The following is a 25379-nucleotide window of genomic DNA, read 5'->3' as shown; positions in this document are numbered from 1 at the left end:
ACTGGGGTAATCGGGATGGGTGTGTCAGAGGCAGTGCGGTTGGTGCAGGATAGAGCAGGGGTTAGGGCTGTTGTGCATAGGGTTGCTATGAGTCGCAAACGACTGGAAGGCACATAACAACAACAACAACAAGCTGCTTATTTTAATTTTCATTTTAAATCCAGTCCAAAGAGAGCAAATAATTAATTTACATATCAGTTTCCTAAAATTTAGATTTCTTTATTACCCAAATTATCTATGCTAATATTTACAAATAAATAATGGTATTTCTGAATTTGGAATACATCTCAAACTGATAAAATTATTTCACTACTTAAATATAAGATAAAGTTTACCTCGTCCTAGGAGCCTTCCAAGATTACACTAGGATGACTCTGTCCCCTCACAATGTGTGTGGGAATATTCTTTGCCATTCACCATTTTGCATTCATCATTCATCTTATATACCAATCAGGAATAAAAAATAAGCACCATGCCTAGAGTCTGATAAGCATTCAGGAATATAACTGTAATCAGAAATTGGATCTTTTAAAATAAGCACTTTTTGTGAAATATGTAAATGTCTGATGTGATGATCCATAAACATTTTAAATATGATAATTAATTTTTTCACTTTCTTGTGAAACATCAACATACAGAACATGTATTAATTGAAATACTTCACTATCATAAGCAACTCTCTTCCTGAATTCCATTTTATGCTTAGTTTAAAATTAATTTATATAGCAATGAATTTTTTTTTTCTTTTTTCTAAGAGAAAAGTCAACTGGGATGAAGGGGTGGCAGGAAGGAAAATGGTCAACAATGAATGAATAGGAAAAATATTAAATAAATTAAAAACAATAGAAGAATAAAGATTAAACTTAAAAGACATATTGTGTTGCAGATACAATCTCTGTTGCAGAGATCTCTTCAACTTCAGAAATATGTTCCAATTTCTCTATAAAGAATTTATGTATTAGTTCAATTTTCTTTTAAAAATAATTTCCAAAACACATATTTAAAATAGATATCTTTGAAAACTGAATTAATATTCACAGCAAAAAATTATAAATAACATTAACATATCCACCAAAAAGCAGGCCATTAAGAAAGCTACTCTGTTTTTACCCCATATTGCCTATTAAAATGATATTATAATAATTTACATTTCTTTACATCAAGATGGATGGAAATTCTTTTTCCTAGTTCCAGATGAACTGTGTGGTATGATCAAGAATATCTTTCACGAAGGGAACAAAAGGTCACTACAAAGACAGAAAGGGAAGGAAAAAACCAAAATACATTTCAGAAAAGACCTTGAAAATTGCACTAGAACACTGAAATGCCAAAACAATGGGAAGAGAAGTTGAATAAAAGAGTTGAACAAAAAGATTTCAAAAGGCAGCTTGAGAATATTTTTATCCTCAAAGTCTTATAATGGAATGTACAGAGAGCTGGAATTGAAGAATAAAAACAAAAAGGAAGAAATCTCTCTGCATCCTCAAGCTTAGAAAACTTAAAAAAGCCTCGGGTTAAGTACTTAGAGGTGCTGTGGGCAAAATCTTGACTTATCCAGGTAGCATCAAAGGATGGGGGAGGGAGGATTAATCATGGAGTTGTACAATTTGATGGGTGGAGGGGGTGAGGGAAATTGAAAGAAATATGTTCTGGATAAGAGTGTATTAGAATTTTGCAAATAAACTAATATACAAAATAAAAAAGGATGATGGGAACTAGTGGACACTATGCCGAGTGAATCCAGTCTCAAAGGATGGCATAAGACCATTATTGTAAAAATAGGACAACTAATAAAACATGGATGGGAACCCACGGGGAGGGGAATGAGTGGGAGGATAGAGGTGAGGATGGAGAGGGGTGAAACCACAGGGTTTCATAGTTTGGTGGTTAGAGGAGACGGGAAGGATCCAGGTGAAAAGACAAGGTAATAATGATGGGTAAGGTCTAACAGTGATTAATTTTATAAAACATAATGCATAAGATTGACTGTATGAAATACAATATGAATGAAGAATAGTGTGAAACACAATTTATACAAACTTTGTAAGCAGACTATTTTTTTTTAAGAAAAGATGATGGAAGGAATACACAGAATCACTGAAACTAAAAGAACTGGCTGGAACTAAAATATTTTGTGAAATACCATATTAATATGGTATTAATATCAAGAGCCAATTTTAATGAAGGAAGAAGTTGAAGCTGCACTGAAGGCATTGGGGAAAAAATAAGGCCCCAGGTATAGCTGGGCTACCTACTGACATGTTTCAAATGACACATTGCAGCCTTGGATGTGCTGGCCTACTTGGCCAACTACTTGGAGAGATTCATATTTGTTCTCCTTACCAAGAAAGGTGATCCAACTGAATGTGGAAATTATCTAACAATAACAATATCACATGCAAGCAAAATATCGCTGGAGAAAATTTAGTCGTAGTGTATAGACAGAGAACTGCCAGAAGTTCAAGTTGTATTTTGAAGGGGTCCAGTTAATTAGGGATTTCATGGCTGATGTCAGATGTATCCATGCTGAAAATAAAGAATACCAGAAGAGTGTCTATCGTGCTTTATGGACTAGGCAAAGGCATTTGACTGGATCATTACAGATTATGGCTAACACTGAGAAGAAAGGGAATCTCAGAATACTTAATTGTGCTCATGGAAAACATATTTATCCTAAGAAGCTGTTGTGTGAAGAGAATGAGAACATGACATGATTTCCAATGAAGAAAGTCCTTCATTAGGATTGTATCCTTCTTCTACATGTTCAGTCTGTAGGTGAGCAAATTAACAGAGAAGCTGGACTATGAAGAAGAATGTGGCATTAGGATCGGAGGATGATTCCTCAGCAATCTTCCATATGCAGATGGCACAACCTTGATTGCTGAAAGTGAGGAGGAATCGAACACACCTGGTGCAGAAGATCAAAGATTTCAGTCTTTAACGTGGATTGCCTCCCAATGTCAAGAAAACAAAAATTCTCATTCAGAACCAACAGGCTGCATCATAATAGGTAGAGAAAAGTTTGAAACTATTAATGAGTTTATCTTACTCGGACCGACAACCTATACGCTTAATACCAGAAGTCAGGAGATCAAGAGACCCATTGCATTGGGAAAGTCAGCAGTCAGGTAATTCTCCAAACTACTGAGGAACAATGATTTCAGTTTGAGGACTAAGGTGCACCAAATTCAGATCATGGCCTTTTCATTTCCTTGCTATGCTGCTAAGAGCTGGTCACTGAATAAGGATGACAGACGTAAACTTGATTCCTTTAAACTGTGATGTTGGAGGAGAGTATGGAATATCCTTTAGATATATATAGAAATTATAAAAAATATCTGCCAAAAGAACAGATACATCTTTGAGAAAGTGCAGCTGCAGTGCTCCTTGGAGTTAAGGTCGTGGAGCTTTGTTTTGCATCCTTTGGGCATGTTGGTAGGAGAGGCTATTTCTTGGAGAAGAACATCATGCTTAGAAAGGTGGGGGTATGACAAAGGAGAGGAAGACCATTAACCAGGTGGAATTGGCACAGTGACTGCAATGAGCTCGAGTGTGCCAGAGATTGTGAGGTACAGGACAAGGTATGGTTCAGATCTGTTGTTTATAGGGTCACCATGAGTCTAACACAACTCAATGACACCTAACAACAACAACAACAACAACAACATCAATATGGTATGATGTTTCATTCTCATTGAGAACAAGAATCCCAGAACACCTGATTGTGCTCATGTGAAACCTATATCTAGACCAAGAAGCTGCTGTCTGAACAGAGCAATGAAACACTGTTGTTGTTGTTATGTGCCGTCGAATCGCCTGTGACTCCTAGCGACCCTATGTACAATAGCTCTAAACTCCGCTCTGTCCTGTGCCAATCACACTGTCTCCGACACTCCCATCCCAATTATCCCAGTCACTGAATCAATCCACCTCATAGAGGGCCTTCCTCTCCTGCGCTGTCCCTCCACCCTCCCAAGCATGATGTCCCTCTCTAAGGACTGGTCTCTCCTCACAATATGTCCAAATTATGCTAGACGGAGCCCCAGAATCCTTGCCTCCAAGGAGCCACCCGGTTAAACCCTTTCCAGGACAAATCTGTTTGTTTTCCTAGCAGTCCATGGTATTCTCAATACCCTTCTCCAGCACCACAGCTCAAAGGCATCAATTCTCCTTCTATCCTCCTTGGTCATTGTCCAACTCTCTGATGCATAACAAGTGATTGCAAAGACCATGATCAAAATCAAGAAAGGAGTGTGTCAGGGATGTATCCTTTCTCTATATATTTTCAATTTATATGTAGACAGATCATTTGTGAAGCTGGACTTTATGAAGAAGAATGTGGCATCAGAATTGAAGAAAGACTCATCAACAAGGTGCATTATGTATGTGACACAACTTTTCTTGCCAAAATTGAGGAAGACATGAAGCTTTTGCTGTGGAAGGTCAATGACTGCAGTCTCCAATATGGATTTCACGTCAAAAGCAAGAAATAAAAATCCTCACCACCTGAGGCAATTGGCACTATCATGATAGATGAAAAAAAGACTGAAGTTGCTGATTATTTAATCTTTCTTGCATCCACAATCAACAGTCTTGGTACCAGCAGTCAGGAAATCAAAAGATGAGTTGCACGGGCAAAATCTCTCTAGAGCACTGAAAAGAAATTATGTCAGTTCAGTCTAGAGATTAAGGCACATCTGATCCAGGCCATGGTCTTTACAATCGCTTGCTGTGCATGTGAGAACTGGACAATGAATAAAATGACAGTAGAATTGATGATGTTCCACTGTGGTGCTGGAGAAGAGCAATGAACATACCATGGACTTCCAAGAGAACAAATATGTCTGTATTGGAGAGGGTAAATCCAATTTGCTCCTTGGAGGGAGGCAAGGATTTTGAAGCTCCATCTCACAAACTTTGGGCATGTGGACTAGCTCTTGGAGAAGGATATCATACTTGGAAGAGTAGTAGGTCAACACAGAAAAAGAAGACCTTGTATAACATGGACTCACACAGTGACTGTGGCAATGGGGTCAGGTGTGTCAGAGATGGTGGTTTAGCTGAGAGTATGGTAAGTTTCAGAGGCATTGTTCAGGCGGTTACTCTTGGTCAAAGCCCAGTTGACAGTACATAACAACAACAGATTTCACAGAGTGTTGTTTACTTTCAAGCAGGAATTGGCCCCTTCCTGACCCTCAAGCAGGTTTTCAGAGGCAGTAGACAGCACAGAAGGAGAATGCTCATCTTCCTTTCATGGAGCAACTGATGGATTTGATCCACTAGTCTTTGGGATTACAGCACAGAGTCTTACCTTTAGATTACCAGAGTTCCTTCCATAGAGTGCACTCTGTTATTAATAAGTAATGAACGTTTTTCTTCCATAACCTTTGGTGTATGTGTATAGAATTTTAGTGACCTAGTGTTAAGAAACTATGCTGTAATATCAAAAGCATATGGTTCAAATCCACCAGCTACTCCACAAGAGAAGAATGGGCTAGCTTCTTCTATACCATTTATTGTCCCTGAAGATCCTGTGAAAGGAAGCTATGGGTCAATTCCAACTTGAAGGTAAAAAATGACAACAACATGCAGTATGTGAATAAATACATCTCCTACATCCCAAAAAAAGGTGACCTAACAGAGTGTGGAAACTATAGAACAATCTCATTGATTTCACATGCAAGCAAGATTCTACTGAAGATTATCCAAAAATGACTGGAACAGCACATCAGCAGAGAACTTCCAGAAGTCCAGGCTGGGTTTAGAAGGGGTCGTGGCACTAGGGATATTGTAGCTAATGTTAGATGGATCTTAGCTGAAAGCAGAGAATACCAGAGGAATATCTAACTGGGTTTCATTGACTATGCAAAGGTTTTTGATTATGTGGATCATAACAAACTGTGGCTGACTCTGAGAAGAATGGGAATCCCAGAACACTTGTTTGTTCTAATGTGAAACCTATACTTGGACCTGGATCCAGTCATCAGAACAGAGCAAGGGAACACTGCATGGTTCATAATTGGGAAGGGTGTATGCCAGGGATGCATCCTATCTCCATACCTTTTCAACCTGTATGAAAAACAGATTATCTGGGAGGCTCTATGAGGAGAAATGTGGGGTCAAGAATGGAGGACAATATATCAACAATCTGCGTTATGCAGATGACACAACCCTGATTGCTGAAACTGAGTAGGACCTGAAGCGCCTGCTGCAGAGGGTCAAGGACTGCAGCCTCCAATATGGATTGAGGCTCAATGCCAAGAAGACAAAGATTCTTACCACTGAACCTATTGGCAGCATCCGGATGGATAGTGAAGAGATTGAGATTGTTCACAGTTTTAGTTTGCTTGGCTCCACAGTCAACACTCTTGGCACCAGTAGCCAGGAAATTAAAAGGCGCATTGCCATGGGAAAGTCTGTTGTTAGGGACCTCTCCAAAGTACTGAAGAGCAATAGTATCTCTCTGGAGACTAAGGTGTGTCTTATACAGGCCATGGTCTTTGCAATCACTTGTTATGCATTAGAGAGCTGGACAATGACTAGGGAGGATAGAAGGAGAATTGATGACTTTCTGTTGTAGTGCTGGATAAGAGTATTGAGAGTACCATGGACCGCTAAGAAAACAAACAGATTCATTCTGGAAAGGGTTAAATTGTGTGGCTCCTTGGAGGCAAGGATTCTGAGGCTCCATCTAACATACTTTGGACATGTGAGGAGAGACCGGGTCATTGGAGAAGGACATCATGCTTGGGAGGGTGGAGGAACAGCGCAGGAGGGGAAGGCCCTCTATGAGGTGGATTGATTCAGTGACTGGGATCATCAGGATGGGAGTGTCAGAGACAGTGTGATTGGCACAGGACAGAACAGAGTTTAGGCCTGCTCTACATAGGGTCGCTATAAGTCACAAGTGACTCGACGGCACATAACAACAACAACAACAACAACAACAACTAGTAATTAAATTTGTATCAGAACAAATAATTTACTTTTCTTTTAAGTGATGGATTTTTAAAATTTTTTATATTATTTTTTATTATGTGTGTGTGGGTACCATCAAATTGTACCTGACTAGTACAGGAGGAGATTGTCCCTCCTTCAGGAGAGCATCTGGTGGATTTGAACCTTGAACGTCTGGGATTGCAGTGTAGCTTCTTGCTCCTAGGCCACTAGAGCTCCCTAATTTAATCTATAATTTTAAAAATTTACAGACATAACTTTGACATACAAGCATATGTCAAAATGGATGTCTTGGTATGGGAAAAGATATTTATCATTTAATAAGGCCATTAGATTTTAATATTTCTTTCTAAAAATACTGTATTCATTGAAAAAGAAAACTAAAAAAGACTTCTTTAAACACAGGAAGAGAGAATGTAGTCTGCTCATGTCAATTAGAATCTCTACCAATGAATAAATGGATCAATACCATGGGGAAATGGAAATGTTTATCTAATAGATTCAAATAAAAAAAATCTTAGTAAACAGCAATTTAGATGAAGATTAATGCATTAGGGAAGAGTTTTGTTTTTTGGGATTTTGTTGTTTGTTTTTTTTTTTTCCATGGTGAAATAATGTGACTAATGGGAACAGTAGTCAACAGGGACACATTTTAACTGCTATTATGTGAGCTGGAGGTAGTTTTGTATAGCAGAAAGAAAAAGATACATGTAAATGAATATAAATGGAAGTATAATGGTAACATATCTGCCACCATAAAGATTCCACTATTGAGATTCAGAGTAAAGTATCACTATATGTTGAATTAGAAGAGAAGACAAGTTTTACTACTAAAATACTTCCAACATTACTTATCATTCAGTAATAAATCCTGAAATCACCAACAAAGTAATTTGGTAGGAATAATAAAAAAAAATGTAAAAAGGTGTTCTATGTGAAGGGTCACACACTGATTATCTTAAAGACAATCGGAATACACAGACTTGGTTTCAGTTGAGAAGTTGCATAAGAGCTGAGTCGGACAGGAAAATAGATGCATGCCCCACCTGAACACATTAAAAAATAAAGTTCACTTAAAGCACTTGTCCTAATTGAACTTATATATAACTTAAGGACATACTCTTACCTTTCTTTGAAGTCAATGTCTTAAATGTAATTTCACAATTTTTGTATTATTCAAACTCTCTCTTTTAATGTTACAGTAGAAACATAATTACCTAATGGGACTAGTGGTGGAATCTGGATCTCTTGCCATAACAGTACCAATGATGGTGCCCACTTCAATGTCTTCATGAACTTCAAACAAATAGGAGGATCTGCTAAACACAGGAGGTTCATCCACATCTTCTATGGAGATTTTCACGATTGTTGTATCCTTAAATGGCCCAAGGTAATAAAAACGTGGATCCACATGGGTATTTTCTGCTTCAACCTTCAGTGTATAAAGTCTTCTGCTCTCATAGTCAAGTGGCTAATGGTGAAAAAAAAAATAATCATCACATTAGAGTAAGGGAAAAATGTATATCATGTCTCACCTAAATACATAATTTTTAAAACTAAACTGAATATTGCCTTTACTATGGATATACATTAAAATTGTTTATTGACTCTAAATAAGGAAAAAAAATACAAATAACAAACACAGGAAAAAAGTAATAAAAATTAATAGAAAGCCTACTTACCAATTAGGAATAAATTCTGATACTTATGTAATGGTTTATAAATAGAAAAATGAGATTGTGAGACATGAAAAAAATCAGTAAACAGTATTAAAAAGTGTTATAGAGTCATGAATTATTAAAAATGAATTGAGGGAATTGCATCGGAACATGAGGCCATATATACATCTGTGTATATGTGTGCTAAAGCGTTTCCTACTACTAAAATTTTTCTAATAAAAAATTCCATTTTCTTCCTTAATCCACCTCACAATTCCATTCAGTTTGAAAGATTTGTGGTATTACATAAATGATATAAAATTTTGAACGGTTATATAAAAGTTTGAAAAATATATGAATCATTCATGATAAAACTGCATAGAGAAAAGAGGCTTTTTTGATAGCTACTAGGTAATTAGGCTATATCTGGAAATGAGAAAAGAACATAAATACTGACATAGTTTAACTGTTACAAGTAAAAAAAAAAAAGTTCCACCCTTTGCATCAGTGCTAAAAGGTATAATTTGTATACAGACAAAATATTTCTTGAGAGAGAATTATTTCCTTTTTTTGTTTTCCTGAGGAAAAAGAATTATATTTTCTGTGTTACTTCCTTGTCAAGAAAAAAAGAGAAGCTCCTTCCTCTCTGTTGATCACTGTCTTTAATCATTGTTATATACCTTGTACTTTGCAATAAAATCCTAGGATAACGTGTTTGTGTGTGTGCATGTGTGTGATTAAGCAATGCCTCAGAGATTATGCATGACATTTCTTTAAAATTTAAATTTTAATGTGTCTTATTCATTTCATATTAACAGGACTGAACTATTTAAAACGTGTTACCTTTACACTGTTTCAACAAGCATATGTTAGCAAAAAAGTTTCATTTGTATAGCAGACGGTGAAATGTGAACAATTAAATGATATTCTAACTTGGGCTGTCTGTTTATATTAGCAACCCTAATTACGGCTTCATACATCTGGAAAGATGGCATACCACTCTTTATGCCTCTAACTGAATATATAATTATTAGTAGATATTAAACAGTTTTATTTTAAAGAAAATAATATTCTAGTGGTACTTTATTAACATTAGGTTGTTCTGCGGTGCATAGGGTTTGTGCTAACCAAAATCTGTATATTGGTACAAATTCACCAGCTACTCTGGTGGGGGTGGGGGGAGAAGTCTCCTCATATTATGATTTGTTATTGTTGTTGCAACTGTATAGTCAGAACCAATCCATAGCTGACCAGTCTTGGGAAACTGATGGAAGGTCACTATGAGTTAGAATTGTTACTCAGCTATATAGTCATTATACAATTAACTTGCCTTTGACATTTTATAGAATCTCCTGGTACATTTCATAAAACGTAGGTCAATATTTCTAAAGGAGTCTTTGATTTTATATGCACTTGTTTATGAACAATATTAATTACATTTGGAAACGATGGCAATATATCTTAGAAAATAAAGCTAAGTTTATAGCAGAGTAATAAAGTAGGTGGTAAATGCATAGCAGCTGATTTATACTACTGCTGTGTACCTTTTTCACAGTAATGATCCCTTCCTGTGTGTCCTTCTCAGTTATGATGTCAAACATATCAGTCCCGTCACCATCAATAATTCGGTACTCTACTTCAGCATTTTTCCCAGTGTCAGCATCCGTTGCTTTTACACTTCCTATAGCTGTGCCAACTGGAGAGGACTCAAGAACTCGAAGATGGATGGTGCCTGGAAGGAATAAAAAATGAGTATGTATAAAGAGATGGATAGTTAGAAAGGCTTCTCAGTAGAATATTCAGAAGGTAAATAACTGTGAGAATATAAGTCTTGAAATTTGAATAGAAGCATACTATTTGTTGTTAGGTCTGGGGGAATAAAAATAACTTTAGGAAATCTAGCTGCAGCTATTATTATAGCTATCAAATGGTATACTTCCAATAATAATCACAAATGTTGAATTTTTTAAAAAATACTTTCTTGTTTTCAATTGCACAGAATAGCTACAATTACATTTTGAAGATAGATAGATAGATATAGATAGATAATAGATGATAGAGATATGAGAGAGAGAGAGAGCAAGGGAGCGAGAGTCAGAGCAAGAGCGAGAGAGCGAGAGAGAGAATCAAAACAAATCATAGAAAAGAGAGTAAATATTGCTATGTACATGTCTTTTCCTGTATTTGGTTGTTTACTACTCTTAGATTATTTCACTTGCAAGATAAAGCAATTTCTACTCCAAAAAAATCGTTCAATGTGGATAGAATTCTATTTCTGTTTGCGGCAAACAAAGGACAGCCCGTGGGAGAACTACGAAAATGTCCTTCACACTATCAGGTTAACAGCATTCAATCCTGGTGAACTCCCCTCCATTCCAGAGAACAAAATACAAATTTATCTAAACTCCTAGTGCCTGCACCTGGATGAGCTTCCAACTCTAACAACCTCCACTGCTACTGAGATTTATGCCTTAATACTGGACCATAAACTATCTAATACTGATGGATCAATGGACCTGAAGCACACTTTTGATTATTGCACCTTCCTGCCCATAAAGCTTAAGTAATTCTCCTTAATATTCATAATAAAGCCTATAGCTCATAGCAATCTGTACTCTTACCCCAGTATATCTTTCTTAGTGTATTCTCTCTATAGTAATTTCCAAGAAAGATTGTACTAAAGCGAATTTTCCGAATTTTGGGGCCAAATTTAATTTCCTACACTCCTCTGGATATTATTTGTGTGTGTTGAGGGGGATATATTCAAGGTTGCATTTTGGTTCTTAGGGAATAGTTGTTATTTTATTCAACGTCATTGGAACGTGCATGTGAGTTCCAGAGTCAGCCCTTCACCTTATTTTGGTTGCTGACATTGAGCTTGACTCTTGGCTCTTTCCACAGGTGCACTCATTCTAATACAAGTGAAACTCATTTGTAGGTCATGATTTACGTTTTTGGTGGTTGTTGTCTTTTTAAGTGTTTGCAATGAATGAATCATTGATTGCACAGAATTTTATCATTTAATATCGACTCTTTTCTGCCACCAAGTCCTCCACTGTCACCACGCTTCCTTTCTGTCAGCAACGGGGCACATTACAACGAATAGGGGGAAGACAGAAGCTGTCAATTATTTCATTTTACTTGAAGCCGTAATAAACAACTATGGTAACTGAAGTCAAAATGCCAAGATAGTATCGCACTGGGGAAATTTGCTCTCAAGGACCTTTCCGAAGCACTTCAGAGCAAAGATGTCCAGTTAAAGATCTTATCCAAGCCACGTTTTTTCCAATCACTTGTTTATAAATCTTCAGGTAGACAATGAACAAGGATGACAAGAAAAGCCATTGTCTCTGAGTTGTGATGTTGGAAAAGTCTACCGGACATCCCATGGCTTACCAAAATAACAAACTAGCTGGTTTTGGAGGGCGTTCATTTAACAGTGCTCCCTAGAGAAAAAGAGGGCACAAGTTTGTCTCACATATTTTTCAGGAAGAGGATTTTATCGTGGGGAATCTGGAGGGTCAGAGAAAGAGGGGAAGACACTCCACAAGACTGACTGATACAATGACTATAAAAATGAGTTTGAACATATGAGAGATTGTGAGGATGTAGAATGATAGGGCAGGTTCAGCTCCATTGTTCATAGGGTTGCTGTGAGTTGTGGACTACTTGATGGCAGCTAACAACAAAAGAACTCATGATGTATCTTATCATGCTACTTCCCTCACATAAAATCTGTTTCCTTACTGACCTTATGTGCTCATTATGCAGTTTATCACATCTGAGACAATAGCACCTGCATTCATTTAGTTTTGAAACTCAATGAACTAAATTTCCTAAGAGTCATTGTTAAAATTCATGTTTCTTCTCACTCCATCTGGCTTCTTAGTTTGCACTGTTGACAGCCTTTTCGAATGTGGTTTTGTTTTACTGTTTCTTTCTTTTTTATTCTTTCTTCTTAAATTTTCTTTCTGGTAATAAAATTTTGAAATCAGCTTTCATCCTTTGGCCCCTAGTATCCTGGATCCTGGCCAATGATTGACTTAACTTTGGAAGACCTTTCCTCTGGCTATTTAGATTTCTGCTTATTTAAGCTTTCTATATCAGCTGTAACAAAATATCACAAACTGGGGAGTTAAAAACATAACAAACAGAAGTTTATTGACTCACTCTTGTGGAGTCTAAAAGTAAGTAAGAAAAAAAAAAAATAAGCAAACCCATCCAAACAAAAAAACAGCAAAAATGCCATGCTTGTTTGGATCATAGGAAAAAATTCTTTTCAACTTTCTTCCTGTTCCAGATTCTGATAGACCCAGAAGTACTTTGACTTGTAGATGAATTGTTATATAATATTCCTTCGTATGTCTAATTCTCAGTTTTTCCTCCTCTTTTATAAATCACTATTCAGATTAGATTAGAACTCAGCTTCTTTTATAATCCAGTATGACCTCCTGTTAATTGATACCATACTCAAAATGCCTCTGGTGCAAGCTTATTTTTTTCAAAATGGCTTTCCGAGCCCATTGGCCTTCACTTTTTTTAAACAGCCTGGTAAGACTATGCTAAGGTGGTGAGTGACATTAAACGGTACTAACCTTTTGGGTGGGAATGTTCAAACAAAGTTTGTAGACTACTAATGAGAGTCTCATTTACTCACTGCTGTTCAGTCTGAACTGACTCATCTCTGACTTCCCAGCAAGACTGTATAAACTATAAATTATATAGGAGTGGCATTCACTTTTGAAATGGCTTGCCTCCGCAGGTCTTTCGTTCATAGGGTTACTATGAGTTTTCTATGACTCCATGGCACTTATAAACAATAACAATAACAACAACAACAACAACAACAACAACAACAGCAGCAGCATAGAGAGAGCTACGTCGATCTAGTGGACAGAAAGTTATGCTATCAAACCCAAGGTGAATGATTTTAATCCGTGGCACGCAGGACTACTTTAAATTGTTTTTGTCAAACACTCTTCTAGGTGCTATAGAACTGGTTTGTGAATTGCTGTACAGAGGTAACTCGTGGTTGCTGTGATGCTGAACACTGTGACACTGATAAGTCAATTGCAGTAATGGTTACCCATGGTGGACACTGTTTGGTGGAGCTCCCCGATTAAAACAAGCTTGGAAGCAGGAGTGGCATCCACTTCTGAAATGGCTGGCCTCCGGAAGTACTATGAATAGTGCTCAAGTCGTTCATTCATACGGTCGCTATAAGTCGTTTATGACTGGACAGAACTTAATAACAACAACAAAATAAGATGTATAGGAGAAAACTGCCCAGCTTTTCTTTCTTGCACCCACTTGTGGATTCAAGCTGCCAGAAAGGCACTGCCTTTGGATTAACCACATAATTGACTACATCACCAGATCTCCCTACTAACAAGATTAGTGCCCAGTTTTTGTTATGCTACAGGTTTAAATTGAATGGATTCAGAGGAACAAAATAGGATTCTCACCACCAGCAAGAAAGGAGCTGCAGTGAATGTAGTGTGAATTCTTCTAGGGGAGAGGTGATTAATAGGCTAGTCAGAAACTTGTCAGACATGGAGACAGAGTAGAGGAGAATTGGGTAGAGAACCAGAAATCCATGGGAAGGAGAGTTGGCTTGGGACTATCCCCCAACAGAGTCAGATCCAGAAGCAGAGGTCTTTGCCTGAGCTTGCTAAATCAAGGACAGTTAAGAGTCATCATAATTGGCCTGACTAAGGGAGTTTTCTAACAGTGACATAAAGAGATTAAAGGTTGAAGAGCCTAAAGGCTTTGCTAAGAAGCTTTTCTCACTGAGGGAACTGCATCCAGATTCCAACTAGGAATGTAATGTTATCTTTCCTAACAAATCCCATAATTGTGAATATGGTTCTATGAGTTTTGTGTGGTAATTTTAATGGATTAGTGGACCCATAGATTGACAAGATTCAGGGAAAGGAAAGTTGGCATTAACTAACAGAAAAACTGAAAAAAAATTATAAAATTATATTTAGAGCAGAATATATAGAGTCATAAATGACATGATTTATAAAGAATGTGGCATCAGTACCAAAGGAAGACCTCACCAGCAAGTTTTGTTACACAGATGGCACAATAATCCTTGCTGAAAGTGAAAAGGAAGCTTGCTATAGAAAATAAAAACTATAAACTTCATTATGTATTTCATCTCAATATCAACTTCCTTCCTTAATATAAACGTCATTGTTGGCACTATAACTGTGAGTCTGTGAGTCAGTAACAGATAAAAAAAAACCAACCATTGGCTGTTGATGAGGTTCTACACCATGGGGCTGGGCTACAGACTCTTTTTCTGCTTTTTGCCCTGGATCTGTGAGAAGCTGTGTTGTTCTTACTCCTGGCAGTTTCAGAGAGATGCTCATGACTTTGTGCCTCTATGTCCCCTTTTCTCCTCTTTAGAGAGATGGACCAGCTTTGGCCACTTTGAATAAGATAGTCATAAGGTATACTATGCTGAGAATGAAAAACAAACAGAACGGTGTTACATTCATAGTCAAAATGGCAATTTCCAGTTCTGTTCTGAAAAACAGTGTTGTGAGTGATAAGATTTTATTCATATGCATACAAAGAAGACCCATTAATGTGAGTATTATTCAAATACATACATCTAGAGCTAAAGAAGGAGAAATTGATAATTTTTACCAAATCTTACAGTCTGAAATTGACCATATATGTAATCAAAAGTTATTCATGATAATTGGTGATTGGAATACTAAAGTTGAAAACTGAAGAAGGAATTGTTCCTATTGTTGTTTAGTGTCATCAAGTTGCAGGCGACTCATAGTGACCCTATGAAGAAGGAATAGTAGTTGGAAAATATGCGTTTGGGGATAGAAATGAGGCTGGAAATCCCTTTTCCCCATTATCTTTGCATTAATATACTGAAGCAAGTTCTTTTTTAAAATAGGAAACTATCGCTCTGATATCTAACCAGTTTCCTAAAACAGCCTCCATATTACAAAATCTTTTTTTAACACAGGGAAAAGAAGTCTTTGTTTCATTAAATTTACTGTCACATAGATTTCACTGTACTGTCTCTGGGTATTTGCTCACCCACTTTTTTATTTTTAGCTTGGACTTCTTTCAGATCACTTGATTTTATTCTTAGGCACCCACTTAGATTCTGAAAAATTATCTGCTTTAAACTTGTCATTATAGATCTGGTCAACGGTCCAAAATTATTTTACATTTCATTTGTTGATTGTGTCAGTGAAAATACATTCATTACAATAGGTGTTTCATTTTATTTGCTGCTTGAGTTATATTATTTTTTATTACCTCTTGCTACTTGCATACAAAAATGATTATGCTTCATTAAGTACGTTACAGTAAGTGTAGACCTTTAGTATTAATAATGGTATATAAAAGTTTATGAGAGTGTGTGTGCACGTGAGTGTGTGCATGTGCGCGCGCACGCGCGTGTGTGATATGTAACAAGGAGGTTTGGTAGCATAGTCCACAGGGAGTTATGTTTATAGCAAAAAGATGTTTTCTCTCTAGTGCTTTGAATTCACTACAGGCTCCACAGGAGAAAAATGGGCAATCTCCTCTTGTATAATATACAGCCTCAGAAAACCCACTGAAAGATCAGTTATGAGTTTGTTCTGAATAAATGACCATGAGTTATTTCCTGAGATTACAAATAAACAATATATATACAGCTGTGGTAGAGTCCATAAAATCTACTCTGGTTTATGACAACATCATGGAATATAGAGCAAAGACTGCCTAACCATATACAATCCTTACAATCACCAGCCTATTGGAGTCCACTATTTTATCTATCTGGTAAGGAATTGTGCTGCCAGCCCAAAGGCAAGAGGTTTTAATCCTCCAGCTACTTCACAGAAGGAAGATGGGCAATCTCCTGTGCAATTTCAGCCTCTGAAAGCCTCCTGGAGGATTTGCTATGGGTCACACTCTACTCCATGTGTTAGGATTTGGAACCAATAATAGGGAGGGAGCATACGTTGCATCAGAGCCAAAAGCAGATACTGACATGCATAGAAATAGTACTCTAAGCACCTGAGCTATGCTAGGAGTGGACACTTTGGACCAGAATGACATTAGAGAACCGGGACCTTTCCACTAAAGTCTGTTCTCTCTGTAGCATCTTTTCATTGGCTCAGACTACAGCCCCAAGGTCTGCCCAGTGAATCGGCCATAAGTAGAGATTCACGTCACAAGCAGGGGGTTGGGAGTATGTGCTTTTCTCTTTCACTCAAGGAGTAAGGTTGCTCCCATTGGGGATGTAACTTTTTAATAAATCTGTCATTACTATTTGCCCTTATTTCTGCCTCCTTTTAGCATATATACCTATGTGTTAATGCTCCAGATACTAAAGTCTACTTTTCCAAGAAAAAACAAAAATCACAGTACTCTGTCCTACTTGGTACCTGAATACTATTCTCTCTTCTATCTCTTCCGTCAGGTACGGTTCTTTTACCTGTGTGAGAAGGGCAAACTAGGGAATTGGTTGGATGATAACAGATGGCAGTGTGTGTTTTGTTGTTGCCACTGTGCCTATGTGTCTAATCAGAAGCAATGTCAAGCAATTGTTCCTTTCTGATGACTTGTCCAAAGAAAGCACTTTAGTCAGTGATCTGTTGTAGTTCATAAAGTTTTCATTATCTACTGTATGAAAATAGTTTGCCAAGTCTTTCTTAGAAGTCTGTCATAGTCCAGAATATCTGCTTAGACTTGTTCACCCTGGGTGAGGCTGCTCATATGTGATATACTGATGGCATGGATAGCATTGCTTCTAGCAAGTCAGTACAGTATGGAAAATGAATAGAGAATATATATAATTTGTGGATGGAGGAGTGGCATCCCCTTCCATAATAGCTTGCCTCCGGAAACCCTATGAACTTGGAGAGAGGATGAAAGGCACCCAAACGTCAAGGACTCTCCTTCATAGGGTTGCTATGAGTCACCTGCGACTCGATGGCACTTAACAACAACAACAACATATATAATTTATCCTTCTATTACTAGTTGATTCATGGAAAAATAGAGTATTTGAGTGAATTAGATATAGGCATGCATATAGTTGTATTTCTCCAAAAGTTATAAAGATTCTTTGAGTCTAAGAAATCTATAATTATTAATTCATTCATTAAAATAGGGAACTCTGGGAACCTAGTGTCAAGAAGCTGTGCTGCAATCTTGAAGGCACATGGTGCGAGGCCACCGGATGCTCCACGGAAAAGGATGGATAATCTCCTGTCGTGCAATTAACTGTCTCTGAAAACCCACAGGAGGGTCAGCGATGGGTCAGTTGTGGCTAGACAGCCAACAACAGCAACATTCATTAAAATACAGCTTACTTAGTTTAGTTTTTATTTCAAAAATTCCAATAGCTGTTTTAAAAAGAAGATGTGCTTTATAGGCCAATGACCTGTTCATTAGAAATCATGCTGTCAATACATAAATAGCATTTTACTTAGAACCATAATCAACTCCTATTGATGCAGCAGTCAAAAAATATATTTCTCTCAGCAAACCTGAAGTAAGAGAGCTCTTTAAAAATGTTAAAAAGCAAAGATACTATTTTGAGGACTAAGGTGTCCTCACTCAAGTGAAGATCTTTTCAATTTCCTCATATGAATACAAAAGCTGAATAATAAGAAAAAGCAGAGAATCTCAAATATACATTTCAATTACAGTGTTAGCATAGAATACTGAATAGACTATGAGCTTTCTGAAGAAAGAACAAATCTGCCCTGAAGCACAGAAATGATCCTTAGAAGCAACTGTGGCAAAACTTTATCTCAAGTACTTTTTTGGTCTGTTCTGAGAAGGGGTCATTCCCTGGAGAAAGCTTGACAAGATGTAGGTTAAAAAAAAAAACAGGAGAAGTCCCTCAAGTAGATGGATTGACACAGTGACTGAACACTGGACTCAGACATAGTAATTATTTAGAGGATGGTACAAACTAGGAGCAAAGTTTGCTCTGTTTCTCGTAGAACTGCTGTGAGTTGTAACTGAATTGACAGCACTTGCAACAATTATTAATTTAAATGCACACCTATGTACCTATGTGACCCTTTTAGTGACACAGACACACTTAGCAATGAATTAAGTCAAATATTTTATAGAACTTGAAAAAAGCGTTCCCTGAAATTATGCTTAGGTTCAGAAAAAAAAAGGAGCACAGATTTATTTAGTCTATTTCAAACTTATTAAATGTGTATGTCCATATTTTAACTTTACTAAAGAGCTATTCATTTATTTCTATGATTAAAACTTTGAACACAAGTATCTGCATTTCCCAAGCAAACGGAAAATACTTTGAAAGCTGTTATGTTTCCTCCCAAAGGTGTTTACCATGAAGGGAGAACTGCGGGTGGAAAACTAGAAAGGCAGCACAGATTTTTATGCTGACACCGGCAGTGGCAAAGTGGAACCTGTCACCTGTCTTCAGTTTCATTCCTTTTTAAAGACATCTATTTGCATGCTGCTTATTTTTTATCTTAACAGTTGATGGAGCTTTAATTATGTGGTAGGCTTTCCCATCAATTCCAATTTATGGTTGTTTTAAGATCATTCCCAGGTGTCAGATTGAATCATCTGCTTCTCTTTTAATGTCTAGCCTTGACAAATACTTTTTTTCCTGATTAGTATATTCTTAGTCTGGTTATCCACTTAAGCACAAAGCCATGAAAATGTAGGGGAGAGAGAGAAAAGTAAATCTTTTATTAAGAAAATTCTATCAAACCAGAAAAAAAATAAAACAGTAATGTAAAAAAGACTTCTCCATGATCAGATGACATTTATAGTTATTCAAAGGTGCATATTTTTAGAGAGTTATTGACAAGCACACACAACATCTGAACTTTTGTTAATAAAGATTTCATACAATTTTGACACATTGGCAGGTTTTCAGTATTCAAGACAGAAATAGTCCAGGTCACTTGGGCTATTAAAATTTTGATCAATAGTACTTTTACAGTTGAATATTAAAAACCCAGCAGGTTTGTGCACTAGAATTAGAAAGAACTGACAGTTCAATATAAGTAGGAGACTTTCGAGGACATCTATAAGACAGGCAAAATGAGAGATGTAACAAGGACACTTCTCTTAAGAACAGACAAAGTGATGTCAGAAAACAACTGAGGCCACTTAAGGCAAACCGTTTACGGTCAGGTTAGTGTTTGGCAAAAATATCGGCTCTATTTTTTTTGCTTTCGATAAAAACAAGATTCAAATGTGATTTATCTTAATTCTCTGTCCCTCCCCTTATTTCCATTCTCATTTATACAAGAATGATTTTGTTTTGTAGAGGTGATACAGGAGTCTACAAAGTTCAAAAGCAGCACATATATCAACCAACAGAATATAATCTCTCATTAGTTCAACTGAGAAAATACTCTTTGTGTGGAATCTTATTGTCATATCTTTATGTTGCATATTAGTCTCAAACAATACATGCTTCAAAGAGAACGATACAGTTATGCACATTTACAAACCATTCAATGGTATAATGCTTAAAAGATATTTTTTAATGAGTTAAACAGGAAGAAATTAAAAACAAGTTAATGCCCCTTGGAGGGAAGAGCGGAATAGCTAAGGAAATTATACCCTTCTAAACAGGCATTTAGGAATCAGGAGAGGAGACATGAAAGTCACACCAGAGAGTGACAAACTATTGAAACTTTGGCATTGAAGACACTCACCAGAGGAAAGATGCAACCCTAAATTTGTGAGCTCTGGAGATATGATAGCTAACTTAGCTTTGAGTATTTAAGTTAAATTATACTCAAACGACGAACTATGCAATAGCTTAGTTTCCTGTTCGTGCCCCTGAGGAAAGCAAAATGGAAGAGTTTTTAGAGAAATACTATTGATCCCCAGTGATGAGGGAATCCATTTTGATGTATTTCTTTGAAATTATCTCTGACTTAATTGGAACTCTCGCAGAAGCACACAACTGCAACTGTACAGCCATAGGAGGTAGATTGGAGAAGTCCAGAGAAACTTTAAACTACTCATTCATATACACAGTACACGTTAGCAGGTACTTGGGTTCTTTACAACTTGTCTCACCTGAAATTTCATGCAAGGAAATATGGGAAATTCTATAAAAGCAGACTAACTGAATCTAAGCATATTTTCACATTTAATTTTATCTCTGTTTCTACATTTACCTAGGGATAAGGTCCAATTTATTCCAGAAGATGGAACACAACAACTTTGTCATCCCATTATGCAAAATTTGAAATTGTTTTATCTAAGGCAATTTGTCATTGAGAAAACTTGTTTTCTATATTCTCATTCTAATCACCACTCTTAATCATGGATATTGACATTCAGATCAATTTCAGATTGAAGAAGTTGCTGGAAAATTTTAAAATTCTTCAACTTTAATATTAGTGGTTGGTACATTAATCTGAATAATAGTTGCGTTAATTGACCTTCCTGATAAACGTATGCATATTATTCTATCACTGACAGCCCTGTACTATAACACAACTCAAAAGACACTATATTAAATGACATTATACATGATGTCAATAAAAAGACAAGGAGTCAAGAAAAAAGACAAACATGGAAGTCGAAAGAAATTCTGAAACTCATGTTTGAATGCAGAGTAGTTAAATTAACTCTAAGAGATGAAAAGAAGAATTCAAAGTATGGCTCAAGAAAATAAAACAAAACAATGAAAATTGCCAAGACCTGAAAGTACAATATTGAACAATAAGTATATGTGGCACATTTTTCATGCTAGAAGATCTAAAAAAAATAAAAATAAAAAATCAAGCTTACAGTTGTAATTCTGAACAATTTTGTGGGCAAAAATGGAGCAATGCAGGAAACATCAAAGAAGATGGAAGAAATACAGAGTCACTGTGTAAAAAAGAATTGGTAATGCTAAACTATATTACGAGTCGCAAGCGACCCGATGGCACATAACAACAACAATAAACTATATCGTTGTTGTGAGTCATTGAGTCAGAACTGACCTATAGCTGACCCTCGTGCAGTTTTACAAAGGCTGTAATTGTAAGACAGAGTTCTGGTGGCCTAATGGTAAGAAGCTGGGCTGTCTCCCTAAAGGCAGGAAGTTTGAATGTACCAGGAGATGGGTAATCTACTGTCTCTGGAAACCTGCCAGAGAGTCTGCTATGGGTTGATTCTGACTTAACGGCACACAACAACTACAACAATAACAATTGCAAGGGAGGAGATTGACCATCCTTCTCCTGTGGAGCAGCGGGTGGATTCAAGCACTGTGCTTTCAGGATTGCAGTACAGAATCTTACCACTAGGCCACCAGAGCTCCTTGTGGCTGTTTACCTTCGAGTCAGAACCAATACACAGCTGAGCCTCTGGCAGGTTTTCAGAGATCGTTAATAGCTCAGGAGGAGATTGCCTATCCTTTTCATGCTAAGCACTGGTGGATTTGAACCACGTGCCTTCAGTGTTGCACCGCAGTTTCTTACTATTAGGCCACCATAGCTCCCTATTTTGAGAATTAAGGAATACATTATCTAAACCATGGTATTTCTGTTGCCTCATATACATGTGAAAGCTGAACAGTGTGGAAATTCTTTTGTGTTTTATATTATGATGTTGGAAAACATAATATGGACTGTAGGAAAAAGGAATAAATTAATCTTGGATGAAGGACAGTCAGAATGATTCTTAGTAGCAAAGATAATGAGAATTCAACCCAGGCAATTGAACATGTTACCAGGAATGACCAGGTTTTAGACAGGAGCATCACACCTAATGAAGCAGGGCATAAGAGAAAAAGAATAGCCAAAAAGAGATATGTCTACACAATGGCTTAAACCATTACTATGGATGTAGACATAGCAAGGATTGTAAAGAAGGCACTGGATCAGAAGGATTCTATTTCTTAATCACAGGGTTACTATGACTCAAACTTCTGAATGGCACCTAAGAACAAAATCAACACCACTAATCTAAAGGTAGAGAGAATGTCATAGATCAGTAGTGCAGTATCATCTGTATCAGTAATTAATTATAGAAAGAGGGCATAGAATTTGATGAAGCAGAGGGTCATTAAAGATAAGGCAGCCAGCGATAGATTAGTACAATAACACTCACAATGCAACAGGATATTCCTGTGATCTTATTGTTGTTAGGTGCCTTAGGATTGAGTACAACTAACAGTGGCTCTAAGAATAGGTCTGAGCCCTGAACTATCCTGTACCATCCTCATCATCTCTGACAGCTCCTTGCTACAGTCACTGTGTTAATCCATATGGTTGAGGACTTTCCTTCCATCACTTAACTTTGCAATAATGATGACACTTTCCAAAGATTGGCCTCTGCTAGCAACATGCCCAGAGTAAGAGCTGATGAAGCTTTACCATCTTTGCCTCTGAGCAAGACTCTGCCTATACTGTTTCCAAAACAAATCTGTTTTCTCTTTTGGTAACTCATGGCATAGTCAGTATTCTTTTCCAACACTGCAAGAGAGAAAGACCCTGGAAGACATGGATTGACTCAGTGATTGGGGGTAGATGTATCAGAGACAATGAAGTTGGCACAGCATAGAGCAGGTTTCAGAGCTATTGGACATAGTGTGACTATGAGTTGCAGGTGACTCAATAGCATATAACAACAACAAGACAAATCTTATTATTTCACTAATTATATGGTTTTGTTGTAGTTATTTTTATGTACCATCAAGTTGCCTGTAACTCATAGTGACCATATGTACAACAGCCCTAAACCCTGCTCTATCCTGTGCCAATATTATCGCCTCTGACACATCGACCCAATTACTCCTGTCACTGAATCAATCTATCTTCTCAGGATCTTCCTCTCTTGTGCTGTCCCTCCACCCTCCCAAGCATGATGTCCCTGTCCAAAGATTGGTCCCTCCTTACAACATTGTCAGATGAGCTTCAGAATCCTTGCTTCTAAGGAATAGCCTGGTTTTACGTTCAGTAGGAAGAATCTGTTTGTTCTCCTAGCAGTCCATGGTATATTCAATACTCTTCTCCTGTACAACAGCTCAAAGGCATCAATCCTCCTTTTGTCATCCCTAGTTCAGCTTTCTGATAAATTACAAGTAATTGCATAGACTATGGCCTGGATCAGGCACATCTCAGTCACCAGAATGACATTTTCCCTCTTCACTACTTTAATAGTTGTATGTTGTTGTTGTTGTTAGGTTCCATGCAGCTGAGTATGACTCATAGCTACCTTTTGAACAAAAGAACTGAACCCTTTTTATAATTATTGCCATTTCTCTAAGTTCATAGAGTTTCCAGAGGCATGTTGTTTAGGAAGTGGATGCCACTCTTGCTTCCAAACTTGTTTTAATCTGGGAGTAACCATTATGGAATTTGATATATCAATGGCACAGGGTTCAGCATCACAGTTACTCCAGGATACCTCAGTATAGAAAATTGACAGACCAATGCTGTACCACTTAGAAGAATGTTTCTTCAAAATATAATAACCCTAGGCCTGAGGGCCCAACAAACTTTTAAATACAAAGACCTTCCAGAGGTCAAGGTCATGTTGATGCTAAACAAGAAGCTTAAATAAAAAAAAGTAACCAAACATTCCACACTGACCCTCAACCAAAAACAAGAGAGCCCACCTTTCAGAGTTTATCTACTCATCAGTCTCCAAACTGGAGACAAGGGCCTGTACTTAAATACATAGGCTCAGGCTCACCACTAGGTTATGTTGACTGTAAACAAGAGGCCTATATTAAAAATCAACCAAACATTCCACATAGACCCTCAAACAAGAGAATCCACCTTTTAGGAACAGGTTTGAGGCCTTGAATACTAATGAGCAAAGACCAGATGAATTATGGGAGGATATCAAGAATATCATCCAGGAAGAGTGCAAAAGGTCATTGGAAAGACAGAGGAGGAAGAAAAGACCAAAATGGATGTCAGAAGAGACTCTGAATACTGCACTGGAGTGCTGAGAAGCCAAAGCACAAGGAAGAAATCAAGACATTAAGGAGCTGAACAGGAGATTTCAAAAGGCTGTGTGACAAGACAAAGTAAAATATTACAATGAAATGTGCAAAGAGCTAGAGTCAGAAAATCAAAGAGGCCAATCTCACTTAGCATTTCTTAAGTTCCAAGAACTGAAGAGGAAATTCAAGCCTCGAGTTACAATACTTAAGGATGGTTTGGGCAGAATATTGAGTGATCCTGCAAGTATTCAAAGAAGATGGAAAGAGTATACAGAGTTATTATACCAAAAGGAATTAGTGGACACAGAAGAATTTAATGAAACAACATATGAGCAAAAGCCTATGGTGATTAAAAAAAAAGTTAAGACTGCTTTGAAAGAATTGGCTAAGAATAAGGCCCCAGGAATAGATGGTATATCAATTGACATATTTCAACTAACAGATGCTGCCCTAGATGTGCTCACCCTGTTGTGCAAAGAAATCTGGAGAACAACCACTTGGCCAACTGATTGGAAGAGGTCTATATTTGTTCCCATTCCAAAGAAAGGTGATCCCACAGAGTGTGGAAACTACTGAACAATATCATCAGTATCACATGCAAGCAAGATTTTGCTGAAGAGTATCCAAAAACGACTGGAACAGCACATCCACAGAGAACTATCAGAAGTGCAGGCTGGGTTTAGATGGGGCCATGGTACTAGGGATATTGTAGCTAATGTTAGATGGATATTGGCTGAAAGCAAGGAGTACCAGAAGAATGTCTATCTTTGTTTTATTGATTATGTAAAGACATTTGACTGTGTGAATCACAACAAACTGTGGCTTACTCTGAG

General features: G+C 37.2%; 1 protein-coding gene across 1 annotated transcript in view; it reads right to left on the bottom strand.

Moving 5' to 3' along the window:
- Window positions 1-25379, bottom strand: part of CDH10 (cadherin 10, type 2 (T2-cadherin)) — a 117992-nt gene that overhangs the window by 56011 nt on the left and 36602 nt on the right. Inside the window, exons 5-6 of the mRNA XM_006895670.1 lie at window positions 10160-10347; window positions 8175-8428 (exon numbers count right to left, since the gene is read on the bottom strand). Coding sequence (XP_006895732.1) covers window positions 8175-8428; window positions 10160-10347 — 442 coding nt within the window. The remainder of the gene's footprint in view (window positions 1-8174; window positions 8429-10159; window positions 10348-25379) is intronic.

This window comes from Elephantulus edwardii, unplaced genomic scaffold (assembly GCF_000299155.1).
Source record: "Elephantulus edwardii isolate Elephantulus edwardi_28Jun2011 unplaced genomic scaffold, EleEdw1.0 scaffold00173, whole genome shotgun sequence".
Classification (NCBI taxonomy): Eukaryota; Metazoa; Chordata; class Mammalia; order Macroscelidea; family Macroscelididae; genus Elephantulus; species Elephantulus edwardii.
Note: the sequence above shows the minus strand (reverse complement) of the source record. Positions and strands in the feature narration are given on the sequence as shown.